Genomic DNA, 13889 nt, shown 5'->3' with positions numbered 1-13889 from the left:
CGCGGAGAAATGTCCCCAAAATCGTGCGTCAAGGACCGAGAATCGGGTCGCAGTTGGATGCCCCCGATTCAGTTGTGTACCCGTGACTGAGTGCATGTTGCATGACTGTGTCTCTGCAGGCCTGACGGTTGGGATCTGGCCTGTGTTGTGTGTGCAGTTATAACATGCAGCGTTGTTGCACGAAACCAAATAAATAAATGATGTGGAGCATTTAAACAATAATGCAAATAAAGTATCTGTTGTGTTTCAGCGCTGGTGCAAATACTGCCACTACTTAAACTGTTAAGTGGCAGATTACAGGATTACATATACAGCACTGATGTAGTAGTGCGATAGTAAAAAACAGAACCTGTTGAGTTGACAGCAGTGCAGAAAACTGATGAGGCATAACATTATGACCACCTTCCTAATATGGTGTTGTGCCTCCAAAACAGTTGTGACTCATCAGAGAATGGACATGGGCCTTCTGAGGGTGTCCTGTGGTGTCTGGCAACAGGATGTTGTTAGTAGGGGGGGCTCTGAGGGGAGGGGCCTCTGTGGATCATCCCACTGATACTTGATCAGTTTGAATTTGGAGGCCAGGTCAACACTTTGTGCTGTTCCTAAACATGTCTGTGAAGGTTCTCAGTCATCCAGATCATGGTATATCCAACAAAGGTTCAAAAAAGGCAACTGGACTTGTAGAGTTTTTTTGAGAAGACGTTTCACCACTCATCCGAGTAGCTTCTTTAGTTCTAGGGGACTGGTGGGAAGTCTGAGGTTTAAATAGGAACTCCTCCTGAAAACTTGCTTGTTGTGCTAATAACCAGACACTGGTGCAGCTAATAACTCTACAAGTCCAGTTGCCTTTTTTTTTAAACCTTGTTGGATATACTGTTCCTAAAGTGTTTTTGTGTGTGTTCCTGTGTCAGGCTGCATCCTGCTGGGGATGGCTGCTGCCATCAAGGTGTGTCATTGCTATGGGGTGGGGGTACCTGGTCTGGTCTAGGTGGGTGCTGCATGTCTAATAAGTGGTAAATGGTAAATGCCCCTGTTTTTATATAGAGCTTTTCTACCTATTGGTACTCAAAGAGCTTCACAGTCACAGACACATCTACCCATTCGCTCACACAAGCACACACACGTTCACACACCACTGGGGGTTCAGTGTCTTGCTCAAGGACATCGGTTCGTGGACGACCCGCTCTACCTACTGAGCCACAGCAACTTCTCCTGTCAGTGGTCGTAATGTTGCGGCTGATTTATATATTTATATTTATATTTATATAAATATATAAAAGTAATAGTAGAGAGCAGCAAATTTCCAGACTATAGAGGTCAGGATGTGTTCAAGTGTGTCAGGTAAAAATAAGGTAGCAGTGCAATGAGACTCCAAAGTGACCTGTGTCCCGTGGTGCATTTAAAAGGTCCAGCTTTTCTTTTATTACATAAATAAACTTCTCTCAGTCATCTTATTCGAGTACATAATGTACATTTCACTCTACGCCCAACAAATCCAGAATAAAAAGTTCATGAAATTAAATATTTACAATAGAACCAATAATGCACACAAAACCACAGCCTGAAAACCAGACCCTTCATGAAGCTGTGGTTTAGCGCCAGACTGTTAAATCAGACGGCATTCGTCTTCACTGGCGTTTATCAATTATTTCCCACGGCAAAACCGTTCCAGTGGCAGCCGGTGTATTAAAAATGACGACTACTGATGCCTGCCAGGCAGGCGCGCCGTTTCTGACGTGAATCCATTTCTCTTGTGCTTTTTAACAGTCAGACCGTGGACCTTCTGATGCAGGAGTCCGGCTGCAGACTGGAGCACCCCTCCGCCACGAAGTTCCGCAACCACGTCGTCGAAGGAGAGTGGGATAAGGTGGAGCCGCGTTCATGAAGTCATGAAATGCACATCTGAACGTCTAGGATGTTTTGTAACAGGAGTCATTGTGTATTTAAGCCCAGTAGAGGGCAGGGTATGGATTTACATGGAAAAACACAACTGTCTTGAAACACATCCATTTCTGTGTCTTTTCTCTCTTTACTCAGGCTGAGAGTGATTTAAATGAGCTGAAGGCACTGATGCATTCTCCCAGCGCTATAGTGGTAAGTGGGGACGCCCAGCAAAACCTCAGACCGCTAACAGTCTCTCTAGTAGTTTGTTGTGTTGTGTTTTTTTAGATCATCAATAATACATAGCTCATAGCGGCCGTGAGCGTCGTGCTTTGAATGTAGAGACAAACGAGAGAGAAAGCTACGGTGGCCGAGAGAGCCCAACACACTGCAACATAAGAAAACATGTGCAGATAGACCAGCAAATACCAGAAACAAGCTGCAAACTCATGCACCTTTGTTTGCTCAAATCCATAGACTGCTCAAAGCAAACCCATCGTGCTAGCAGTTGGCCAGCGCGGTGAGCACTCTATGGTTTTGAGCAAACAAGGTCCGTCGCTTTTTATGGTTCTCTGGAAAGCAGCAGGAACTGAATGCAAAGATTTGTTTTCAGAAATATGTCGAGCAATCTAAGACAAAGTCCTTCAACAGTATGAAGGTATCTCGGTGCTAGAGTTCAGTGATAGGGCACAAACTATGTACCACAGACAGAGCAGAGGGATTTGTTGTCAGCAAACGTGTTTGGGAACCAGATTTCTACACAGGGTCTGCTTCAAGGAAAGTGCTTTTGCCCCAGAGCGGTTGACCTGGCTCATAGTCCAGCCTGAGTGTTAGGTGTCTGTCCAGATGTGCTGCATTGTTAAGACAAATGTGCAGCACTGTGGAGCCCCAAGTGCTAATAAACACATCCTTATTATTCTGCAATGATTTAAATATTGCTAACAAAGTCAGTCACTACAACAGCCAGTAACTTTAAAGACTTGAAAATAAAGGGTACTCTATAGACGAAAACATTGTCTGATATCAGCAAAAGCCCCACAAAGTCGTTAGTCTCTCAAATAACCTTGAGGCGCGTTCCAGTCTTGTGATGCAAGGTTCAACACAGAGTCGATGTCATGCGTTGAAATGTTGCACAACACACAGCCCGCAGATCTCATTATATCATAAAATTCCTTTCACTCTCCCCCGTGCAGCGGATGAAGTTCCTGCTGCTGCAGCAGAAATATCTGGAGTATCTGGAGGACGGGAAGGTCCTGGAGGCTCTGCAGGTCCTCAGAGCCGAGCTCACTCCGCTCAAGTACAACACGGAGCGCATCCACGTCCTGAGCGGGTGAGTTCATCAGCGGACAGGAGAGCTCGCTCTTGAGTTATTCTAGTGCGTTTCATTTTGTGTCCAGTAAATCCAGAATAAAGAGATAAAGAGCAGCGTTACTGGAGTTAATGAATTTAAATACTTACAATTGTACCAGTGTACTTAATATTCAAGAAAGGCAAAATGATCAGTTAGCCTCTCATTAAAATCTGGCTCCTGACTAGTTCCCTCTCCATTCGAAAGCATGGCCAGAGCATTCAGGCCTTCATGACCCACTGAGGTTTGCAGGAATGTCTTGATTGCCTACTTCCTGGCTGCCTTACCTATCACAAAACTTTGGACCTCCCTGAAACCCATTCTGCAGCTTCCGCAGTTCCAATAAAACTGCCTTGATATAACAGTTTGGGAGAGTGAGATGGTCTATTTACATCCAGGCTTAAATCCTCCAAGAGGGGTCAGGACAGCGGGTCTCCATGGCTTTACACTGGACGGTTTTAAGAGGCACAAGGACAAAATGTCATACGGACACCTAGACACACGCTGGGGCAGAAACCAAATCATTAGCTCTCCAAAATATCATGTTTGTGATTTGATGTGCGTCATCATGTATATGTGTTTTGAAGGTACCTGATGTGCAGTCATGCAGAGGACCTGCGAGCCAAAGCTGACTGGGAAGGCAAAGGCATGGCATCCCGAACAAAGCTGCTGGATAAGCTCCAGAGTGAGTGGAGCAACGTTATTCTTCTGCACATAGCTAATACTGGTCGTGGTCACGTGCTAAACATGACTAGTGAGAAATCCCCAAGCTTTCACTCTGCAATCCTTCATCTCCTTCCTGTGTGACGTTAGCATTTGTTTCCTGTCTAGATTACACAACCATAATTTGGTTGCAGATAATCTCGATTCTGCACATTATGTTAAAGAGTGTAACACGTGCATGTGTGTGTGCACACAGCGTATCTGCCTCCATCGGTGATGCTGCCTCCTCGACGCCTGCAGAGTCTGCTGAAGCAGGCGGTGGAGCTGCAGCGGGAGCGTTGCCTCTACCACAACACCAAGCTGGACAGTGGACTGGACTCTGTGTCTTTGCTGCTGGACCACACCTGCAGCAGGTAAGAACCCACACAGACTGTAACGCAGGTAGGTGATCGAGGATTCCCATTGCCAATCCATGTGACTTTGACCAGTCACGCAATATATATCTAATGGTGTGGGTCTGATATGTGTTTGTTCCTAAATTGCAGGAAACAGTTCCCGTGCTACACCCAACAGATTCTCACTGAACACTGCAACGAAGTCTGGTTCTGCAAGTTCTCTAATGACGGCACAAAACTGGCAACCGGATCCAAGGATACCACAGTCATAGTGTGGCAAGTCGACATGGTAACCTGACACTTACATACTATATCATAGCAGTTCAACTTGAGCCAAAGAGCTGTCAGTGCGAGCGTCAGGGTTGAAATAACTGGATTTGTTTCGGCCGACAGGAAACCCAGCAGCTGAAGCTGATGAAGACCCTGGAGGGTCACGCTTACGGCGTCTCCTACCTGGCGTGGAGCCCCGACGATGCATATCTGATAGCGTGTGGTCCAGATGACTGCTCTGAGCTGTGGCTGTGGAATGTACAGGTACGGTGATGGACATGCGTGTCGTCTGCTCTGCGGCCTCCTTCCTGTCTGCATCAGTTTGGATCCACAGCAGACAACTGGTTAATCACAGATGTGCTGAGGTTGATAGAATTATTATTTTTTTATGTGGGATCAGTGTGCAAGCTTTAAAAAGTGGTGAGGATTCGATGACACACAGAGGAAAATTAATTGACATAAACTATTATGTAATGAATAGACGGACAAAATAGAATTAGAAATAGAATTTTACATATGCTTTAATATTACCCACTGCTAGGTCACAGAAATAAATTGTGTTGTACACAACCTGCTCCATCCATCACAGACAGTCAATTTTGATTAAGTTATTGATGCTTATTAGTTTTAAGCCCTATTCGCATGGGACTAGTTTTACCTGGGGACGTCATGTGATTCAGAAACGACCCCCCCACACACACACGTCTGTGTTTCATGTGGCACAATCGCACGGGATAAGCAAGCTCTTTTTTACTCTAATTTACTATCCATAGTTATGTCTCTGCTTCTTTCCGCTTCATTCCACTGCATGTCAGAGGACATTTTACACTTTTTGACAGCTGTAGTTACTTTGCAAATTCTAATTATTAGTATTTAAATCAGCCCCACCTTTGTCGATGAACACATTAATGCTTGATTGAGTGATTTCATCCGTCTAAATGGGTTGGCAACATCTCAACGTTGCACCCTCACGGAGATGCTGATTGGATTAGTGTTATCACAGGAGGTGTTACGAGAAATAGGGTAGATAATTTGCGGTGTAATTTTTACTTTACAAATTATGGACGTGGCCGATTTGCACGGGATTAAGATCACAGGCGATCTCCGCTATTATTACAAATTACCAGAGGTCCCCAGGTAAAACTAGTCCTGTGGGAACAGGGCTTTAGTCACATTTTAGTCATTTTTTTTATCTTCTTATTATCCAGTTTTTCTTACTTTAGACAAATTCAATGAACTTCTGCATTGAGCTGGATATAACAGCCTGCTGTGCTGTCCTTGATCATTCATGAGGTTGGATCATACATTACCGGTAGATAAAAGAGGCAGCATAGCTCAAGTAAAAAACAGCATTTATTTTCCACAACTTCAAATCAACGTGCAACAAACACAGATGTTCAGAAGCAGCAGCTTGTTTCGCTTACTTACCGTGATGGAAGCTGATGGAAGCTGATGGAGGCTGGTGGAGGCGCTACACCTTGAGACGTCGTATTTTTCCCTCCTAGTCTGCAGCCCCGGGGCTTGTGGCTACATGCTAGCTTTAGTAGGCTACCGTCAACTGCCTGAGATAATCACACCAGCTTCTGTTTTAGGTCGTTTCTGTCATCCTCCACTTCACATTGGCTGTGTTAAAGGTGTCTGAACGATGATGGACATGATGAAGCTGTTCATTCAGTGCACTTCTTCCAAATGTAGAATCTTTTTAGTGCTTCAGACGACATGCATTTGCTGAAAAATCAAATTATCTTTGGCTGAACTTTATGAGTCATTTTTACAACCATCACTTACAAAGAGCCTCTTCACTGGAATGATTAAGTCCCTCATTGTACATAAAGGTTTGTGAGTATTTGTTTTTGTGTACTTGTGCGAACCGACTCTATAAATTGTACTATTGGTTTATCATAACAGATTTTCTTTCAGTGTTAAAAATAAAAAAATAAATGTTGCTGGGTGGGCTGTGAGTTTACAGTGGCTTTATGACAGTTATTAGACTGAAAACAACTTCCTCATTGAAACCAACTCGACGAGGGAAAACCAAACAGAGAGCTAAATGAGTTGAAGATGAGTAAATCTCTGTAATTGTAACTACACTTTCACTCCTTCCACGTTAAATATTTATTAGTGAAGCCAGCGTGGTGCCTAGTGTGTGGTAATTGATCGGTGCAGTCACGTCTCTCTCTCCCTCTCTCTCTCTCCTCTGCGCTCTGCCGTGTAGACGGGGGAGTTACGAACCAAGATGAGTCAGTCTCATGAGGATAGCCTGACCAGCGTGGCCTGGAATCCAGATGGCAAGCGCTTCGTCACCGGCGGCCAGAGGGGCCAGTTCTACCAGTGTGTGGGTATCTTTTGTAGATGATGCACACAGTGTATTTACATCATGCTCTTTTATTTAATATAAAACACACTCAACAAAGGGATTATTTGCACGACCAGTTCTCAGATTGCAGTATTGATTCTGTCGCTTGAAACGTTTCACCAGAGGAATCTGAGATTTGAGATTGAAAAGACATTCCGCTACAGCAGACAAGAACGCTTTTTGTTTTAAAATAGTAGAAAATTGTTTTATTTAAGTCAAAAAATTCTACTTTAAGATAAAAATGAATCTCACCTTCAGGCCTCTCGCACCTAATTAGAATATTTTCTGCTCTTCTAAGTTTCTTCTGTCACAGTAAAGTCTCATTTAAGACTTCCACTATAGTATATATTTCATATATATATTAAAATCCTTAATGAATGAGTTGGCAAAGCAATTAACAGAATACAATATTAGTTTTTTTGCAGCCACAAAGAACTTACGCTTCGCAGGTTGTGGGAGGCTGGTGTTCGAGATACTATTCATTTATTAACTCCTACCATCTGTGCCGTTATTTTTTTTATTATTTTTTACTATTCAGAGACGTATACAGTGATGGTCATCAAATCATACTTACGGTACTTAAAGACTAAGCAGTAGTGGGCTTAGAGTTCCCCTCTAGTCTTAAATGAAGATACAGCAACAGCCAGCAGGTTCTGAAATATATAATAACATGACGTGATCCATGAGTTGTGTTCTCCTCTAACCACCAGGATTTGGATGGAAACCTATTGGACTCTTGGGAAGGTGTCCGGGTGCAGTGCCTGTGGTGTCTGAATGACGGCCGGACCGTCCTTGCGTCCGACACCCACCAGCGCATCCGGGGATACAATTTTGAGGACCTGACAGACAGAAACATGTAAGTCCTCCAGAAGCAACACTGGTGTTTCTAAATGTCACCGTATGCTAATTTTATAATGTCACTTTGCCTGTGCTACTTCTAGGTTCTAAAATTATTCTCCGCAACAAAATGAGTGGAAGGCATTAAAAAAGACAAAATAGTTCATTTTAAGTGCGTTAACTTCAGGATTCTGGCTTGATGTACTTTTTATTCTAACCCCCAGGTTGGAAACTACTGTAGTAAAGATTAGATTAGATAAGATTAGATTAGAAAGTCTTTATTGTCCCAATTTGGGCAATTTGATTTGCAAACAGTAGTCGACAGCCAAATTCATAACATAAAACAGTACTGTACAATACACAGAAACATTGATATAAATATTAAATGTCATCAGGTGAGTTATCATGACCATATATGTAGCCTACAGTGCAAGGACATGCCTAAAGCTTATTTAGAGGGAACCAATGATCTGAGATATCTGTTTTATTCGGCCCTCTTAGGGAAGGTATACCTCTTCCCAGGCGGCTAACTCAGCACACAGAGGGTGATGTGGGTCGGCTAAGATGACCTTTGCCCTCTGAATGTCTCTTGATGGCCCTGATAAACATTGTCAAGCTGCTGCAGGCTAGTGCCAGTGGATTTTTTTGGCAAAGTTTGACAATACTGCCCAGCTGATGTTTACTAGTGATGATAAGGTTTCCGTACCAGCAAATCACTGCAAACGTTGACTTAATAAAGGATAAATAAAACATTTTTAAAAGTGATCTGTCAGCATTGTCAGCACTGCACATTTGAAGCAAGCAATATTTTAAAATGTACGGTACGGTGTAAGGTACCTGTTTGTCCATCTGTCTAAAAACAATACTTTCCGTGTGGATCGTCTCCAGAGTGCAGGAGGACCATCCCATCATGTCTTTCACTGTTTCCAAAAACGGAAGGTTAGCTCTGCTCAACGTCGCCACTCAGGTGAGCAGCTTGTTGCCTCCTAACATCCCCCACCACGATATTATTTGTTGCTACTGCGCTAGTTGAGTAGATTTTTTGTAAGTGTGTCTCAAGGTGGATGTCTATGCACTTGTAGGGAGTGCACCTGTGGGACTTGCAGGACCGAGTGCTGGTAAGGAAGTACCAAGGGGTGACCCAGGGCTTCTACACCATCCATTCCTGCTTCGGAGGGCACAATGAGGACTTCATCACTAGCGGCAGCGAAGGTGAGACGTCAAGATTTAGTTTAGTTCAGCTTAGCTTCTTTCCAGATAACAGACAGATTAAATCAGCGAGGTAGACAGGCTCTCACGGGAGTTAATATAAACATCTACTGAACCTAAACGTGTCTACTCAAGGATAAAACATAGACTCTAAGAAGAAAAATGCAATGACGTGTCTCCACTTCTTCCCATTGGCTTAACTGATGCTAGTATTCTTGGAAAACCGGGAGTCTGCGCAGGAAAAAACATTATTTGAGTGTATTTTAGTGTTTTAGTTCGGCCCAAGTCCCATTCACTAACATGGAGGGGGTGGAGCTTATGACCTATACTGCAGCCAGCCACCAGGGGGAGCTCTACTTGCTTTGGCTTCACTTTAGAGGAGCTGTCTGTGCTATAAAACAACAACAATCCTGCAGCAGACAGACAAATTCTAGACATGAGTTGTACACAGATGTTTTATATGCACCGCTGGTGGAGTTGCAGTAAGATCCAACAAACCTTCAGCTGCTAACGAAGCTAACGTCCCGTTCCCCCGTCAGACCACAAAGTTTACATCTGGCACCGGCGCAGTGAGCTGCCCATCGCAGAGCTGACTGGTCACACCCGCACCGTCAACTGCGTGAGCTGGAATCCCGTCCTGCCAGGACTGCTGGCCAGCGCCTCAGACGACGGGACCGTCCGTATCTGGGGACCCGCCCCGTTCCTGGATGTGCAGGATGCAGAAGGGCCCAACGGTACGTACAGTAAGTGTGACTGTTAAGAAAGGTCGTGCTCGTCATTTGTGCTCAAAATTAAGATTACACCTTTTATCTCCCTCTGTTCGGCGGATCATCCTTGAGCCGACATGTGGGATATTTCCTTGTCACAGTTGCGCTGAATTTGGCAAAAAGACGGTGAGGTAGTGGTTTGTGCAAAAAAAGCAGATTTATTTCTGCAAAAAATAACTGTAAAAACCAAAACGAAGCCGAGTCTAGGGTGTGGGTTATTGTTGACAGTAGCGTACGAGTAGTCTGAGTAGTCGGAGGACTTGGAAGCAGAAATTTGGTACATTTTATATCACATTGAGGAATGGACTTAGCTGTTAAAAGGGTTATTTTGTGAGCAGCTGATTACATTTGAGAAGAAAAAAATGAATCAGACTTTTAGTAAGAATTGTGAACATGGGACACGCTGTATGTCAGTGAATTCCTATATTAGATTCACCTGTGTGGGTGGAAATGCAAAGCGCCTCACCAGCTGTATAGGAGGGCCTGTCAAACATAAGGCCTGGGGGCCAAAAGCAGCCCGCCAGAGGGTCCAATCTGGCCCGTAGCATAAATTTGCAAAGGACACAACACCCAGAACTAACCAGTAGATGGCAGCAATGCACCTAAATCGTTTTTTATTAACTTTTTAGTTCATAAAATGTGTTGTAAAAGGATAGTTCATTAAATGCATTTATTGTTTATACATTATGTACTTATTTGCACTCAAACAAATTGGAGTTGTTGTTATTTCTAGGTTATTATGCTATTATGTCACTGGTCTGGCCTGCATGAAATCAAATTGGGGCCGTGTACGCACCGTGTTTTGCTCAGTGCTCTGAGTAGATCTTCCACATTAACCATTCTGTTTATTCATTTATATCTTTCTCGTGTCAGTTTTAATATTTTATATCAGGAATACAACAGTAGCACAAATGTCATGCTCTAAAATAACTCCAAAGATGAATCAGCACCTCTCTCTTACATGCTTTTATCTGAAGCTGAATAAACATTAACAACGATGGGGTTTATAGCAAAGAACGCTGCCTCGTACTGCTGCCCTGCTGGCAAGACACTGGTCAAAGTGCAGCTTATTGACACTGTCCTCCTGGGGATGACTCTGGGGATTTGGTGGATGACCGACTGTGTGTGTGTGTTTCCTCTCCCATCAGAATGTTGCAGCATGGACAGCTGATGATCCGTCGCTGCCTTTCGAGCCGACGAGCACTGAGACTCTGTAAACGCTCCCGACGGGTGAAGCAGGGGAATCTGTGGTGACTGAACAGCTGTTTCCTGGAGGTTGCGGGCAGCGGTGTCACAACACTGACTCGGTAGCTTAACCGAGAGCCGGGGTCGACGAAAGCCTCGCACCAGGACGTCCACTATCTGACCCCCACCCCTTCACAAATTCACCCTCCCTCCCTCCACCCCACCCAAAAACCGTCCTCATGTCTGGACCTCTTCCCGGCATCTCGCAGGGCCGTCCTCTTGTTGTTATTTATTGAAAACCACGTTAATTATTCATGAGTATTTTCACTGACTAGCGCTAGGCTGTGACATGGTGCAGCACATGGTGGAGGTGTTTGTTTTTTTGTTTCCAGCGCTCACGTGAAGAAGCTTCAACTCTTTCTGTGCAAACCTCCTGAACTTTTTAAGAGACTTTATCTGCTGCAACATGTGATGGATGTGACACCCACTTGAAGAGAATCTTTACACTCTGTGTTATCTTGTCTTTTTTAAATGCAGGATGCTCCGATTATGTTTTTTTTTTTTTTTTTGAGCTATCCTGCTTGTATCCAGAGAGAGGTTAATATTTGAGTAGCATGCTGCATAGGATTGCGCAGGACAACGGCTGGTTGATATAAGTCACGTTTTTGTTTTTTTGTTGTTTTTTTTGTTTTTTCACACCGGCTGTACGTCCTGATATATCTGCTAAGACGTGGTTTGATGCCTTCTGAGAGCATACAGCAGCTGATGTACGCAGACGTGTAGAGTTTAAAGGATTACCCGTCAACTTTTATCTTTCACATATAGATTATGGAGTGTAGTTTTCCCTCGTGCTCTCAAAATTTGTCTTTTCCTTTTCCTGTTGTGTCTTTACTTTGCTTTTCATTTCCGATTTCATTGCAGCTTGTCGCATCTCTACCTTCACCCAAACAGCAGACCTAATACTTTTTTTTTTTTGGTTTAGCCGTTACATGTTTTAAGTTTCATTTATCATTGCTTTTTTTAAAATATACATATATATATATATTTACTACAAGTGGCGTTGTAAGATTTAAAGACACCCAAGATTTTATACTGTGTCCTGTCGAGTCCCCCAGAATCAAAGCTCTGTGTAAAATCCAACGAAACACTTGAAGGTTTTTCCAAATTTTCCGGCTCTCAAGAACATCAAGATCTTAAAAAAATAAAATAAAATTACAGAACACAGCTGGCGACTGTAGTGTAATGAACACAGAAGGTAATAATGGGAGTACTTTCAGCGGCGGATGAAGCCACGGGGGAAACAAAAGAACACAAGAATCTGATATATCTTTATTTAAAACCCACGCAACACTTGTAGGATCCAATCATTTTTATTTTCCAGCAACTTAAATCTCCTACAAAATATATATATATAAAAAAAAACACAAATAAAAATGAATTGCCAGCATTTTTTTTTTTTTTAAATCACCACAGAGAGAGCCGAGGAGGACACAAAACGATCGAGTGTCTTTGTGTGTGTGACGGCTTTGTACACAAGTGTAACATAATGTTGTTATGGATTTCTACAAAAAAAAAAAAAAAAAAGAAATGTCTTCTTTCAAAGAGTCAAAAGAACAATCTTGCCCGTTCTGAGTAATATGTGCTGAATATTTGTGTGTTATAGCATGTATTATGAGCCTGTTATGGTAGATGGCAGACGGGGGTGACGTGTGCTTATCCCGGGGTTCCCACACCTGTTTTTATTTATTTATTTTTACCATCACTGTCAGATTCTGTCTGAAAGAGAAGCTGAACTCTCTCAGAGCTTCACAAAATAATATAAAGAGGATTATTTATAACTGCTGACACAAAAAAAAAAAAAAATTGCATTATATTTGATTTGTTTACGAGTGTGCTACGATTCGAGTTTACCTTCACCGGTCCGGGACGGTAGCTGCAGGGGCTGTGGGAACCCTGTTTTTCTATATCTGCCACCTCTTCCGTCACAGAGCACACAACACACGAGTGGTGTACAACAATAGATGTCTCTCTCTCTCTCACACACACACACTTTAGTCTCTCACAGACGTGGTGTTCTAGTTCCCGCTTCTACGACCCCCCCCCCCCCCTTTAGTTTGTTTTTACTCTTGAGTATTTCAGTCTTCTCTCCGTGAGAAGCCGAAGTAGGAACTTTCTGTTTGTCTGTTTGTTTGTTTGTTTGCTGGCAGTTTCCGGAAACCGACGGGATTTTACATTTTTAAATGTGTTATTATTAAAAAGAAAAAAGGAGAAAAAAAAAAGTGATTGTACTGTTAGCTGTAGGGGAGTTGTTGTGTGTGCGTAGTTTAAATAAAGCATTCAGGGTTTTAAAATGGAATCTACTTCGAAATGGATTTCACGTGTTTGAGTGGTGTTACACTGTATGTTGGTTGGTGTTTTAAGATGAATAGATACTAATCCCAAACTGGGAAATTTCACTATTGCAGCAATATGTCACCCCGACAATGCAGCAGCAACATGTTAGAACAAACTAAACATTTATTTCTATACAAATATGATTGTAAATCAATTACATCCTGATCTCTATAGTCTGGAAATTTGCTGCTCTCTACTATTACTTAAATATGCATACACCGATCAGCCACAACATTATGACCACTGACAGGAGAAGTAAATAACTTTGACCATCTTGTGACAATTCAATGTTCTGCTGGGAAACTTTTGGACCTGGCATTCATTCATGTGGATGTTACTTAGACATGTAGCACCCACCTAGACCAGACCAGGCACCCCCCACCCCATAGCAATGACACTCCTTGATGAAAGCAGCCATCCCCAGCAGGATGCAGCCTGAAAAAAAAACATGAAGAACAGCACAAGGTGTTGACCTGGCCTCCAAATTCACTAGATCTCAAACTGATCAAGTATCTGTGGGACGATCCACAGAGGCCCCTCCCCTCGAAGGCCCCCCCCCACTAACAACATCCTGTTCCCAGACA

General features: G+C 43.1%; 1 protein-coding gene across 1 annotated transcript; it reads left to right on the top strand.

Annotated features, from left to right (window-relative positions):
- Window positions 1-1750: 1750 nt before the first annotated feature.
- On the top strand, window positions 1751-13265 carry wdr26a (WD repeat domain 26a; the record flags this gene model as incomplete). Its single annotated transcript, XM_084556442.1, has 13 exons — window positions 1751-1867; window positions 2038-2094; window positions 3075-3211; window positions 3817-3914; window positions 4149-4305; window positions 4438-4576; window positions 4681-4821; window positions 6773-6892; window positions 7624-7769; window positions 8639-8717; window positions 8833-8962; window positions 9499-9693; window positions 10875-13265. Coding segments are annotated over 13 exons (1539 nt in total), but the record flags the coding sequence as incomplete, so codon positions are not given.
- Between the last annotated feature and the right edge of the window lie 624 nt (window positions 13266-13889).

The sequence above is a fragment of the Chelon labrosus genome, assembly GCF_963514085.1.
Source record: "Chelon labrosus genome assembly, chromosome: 12".
NCBI lineage: Eukaryota > Metazoa > Chordata > Actinopteri > Mugiliformes > Mugilidae > Chelon > Chelon labrosus.
This window is presented reverse-complemented; position numbering and strand designations above follow the sequence as displayed.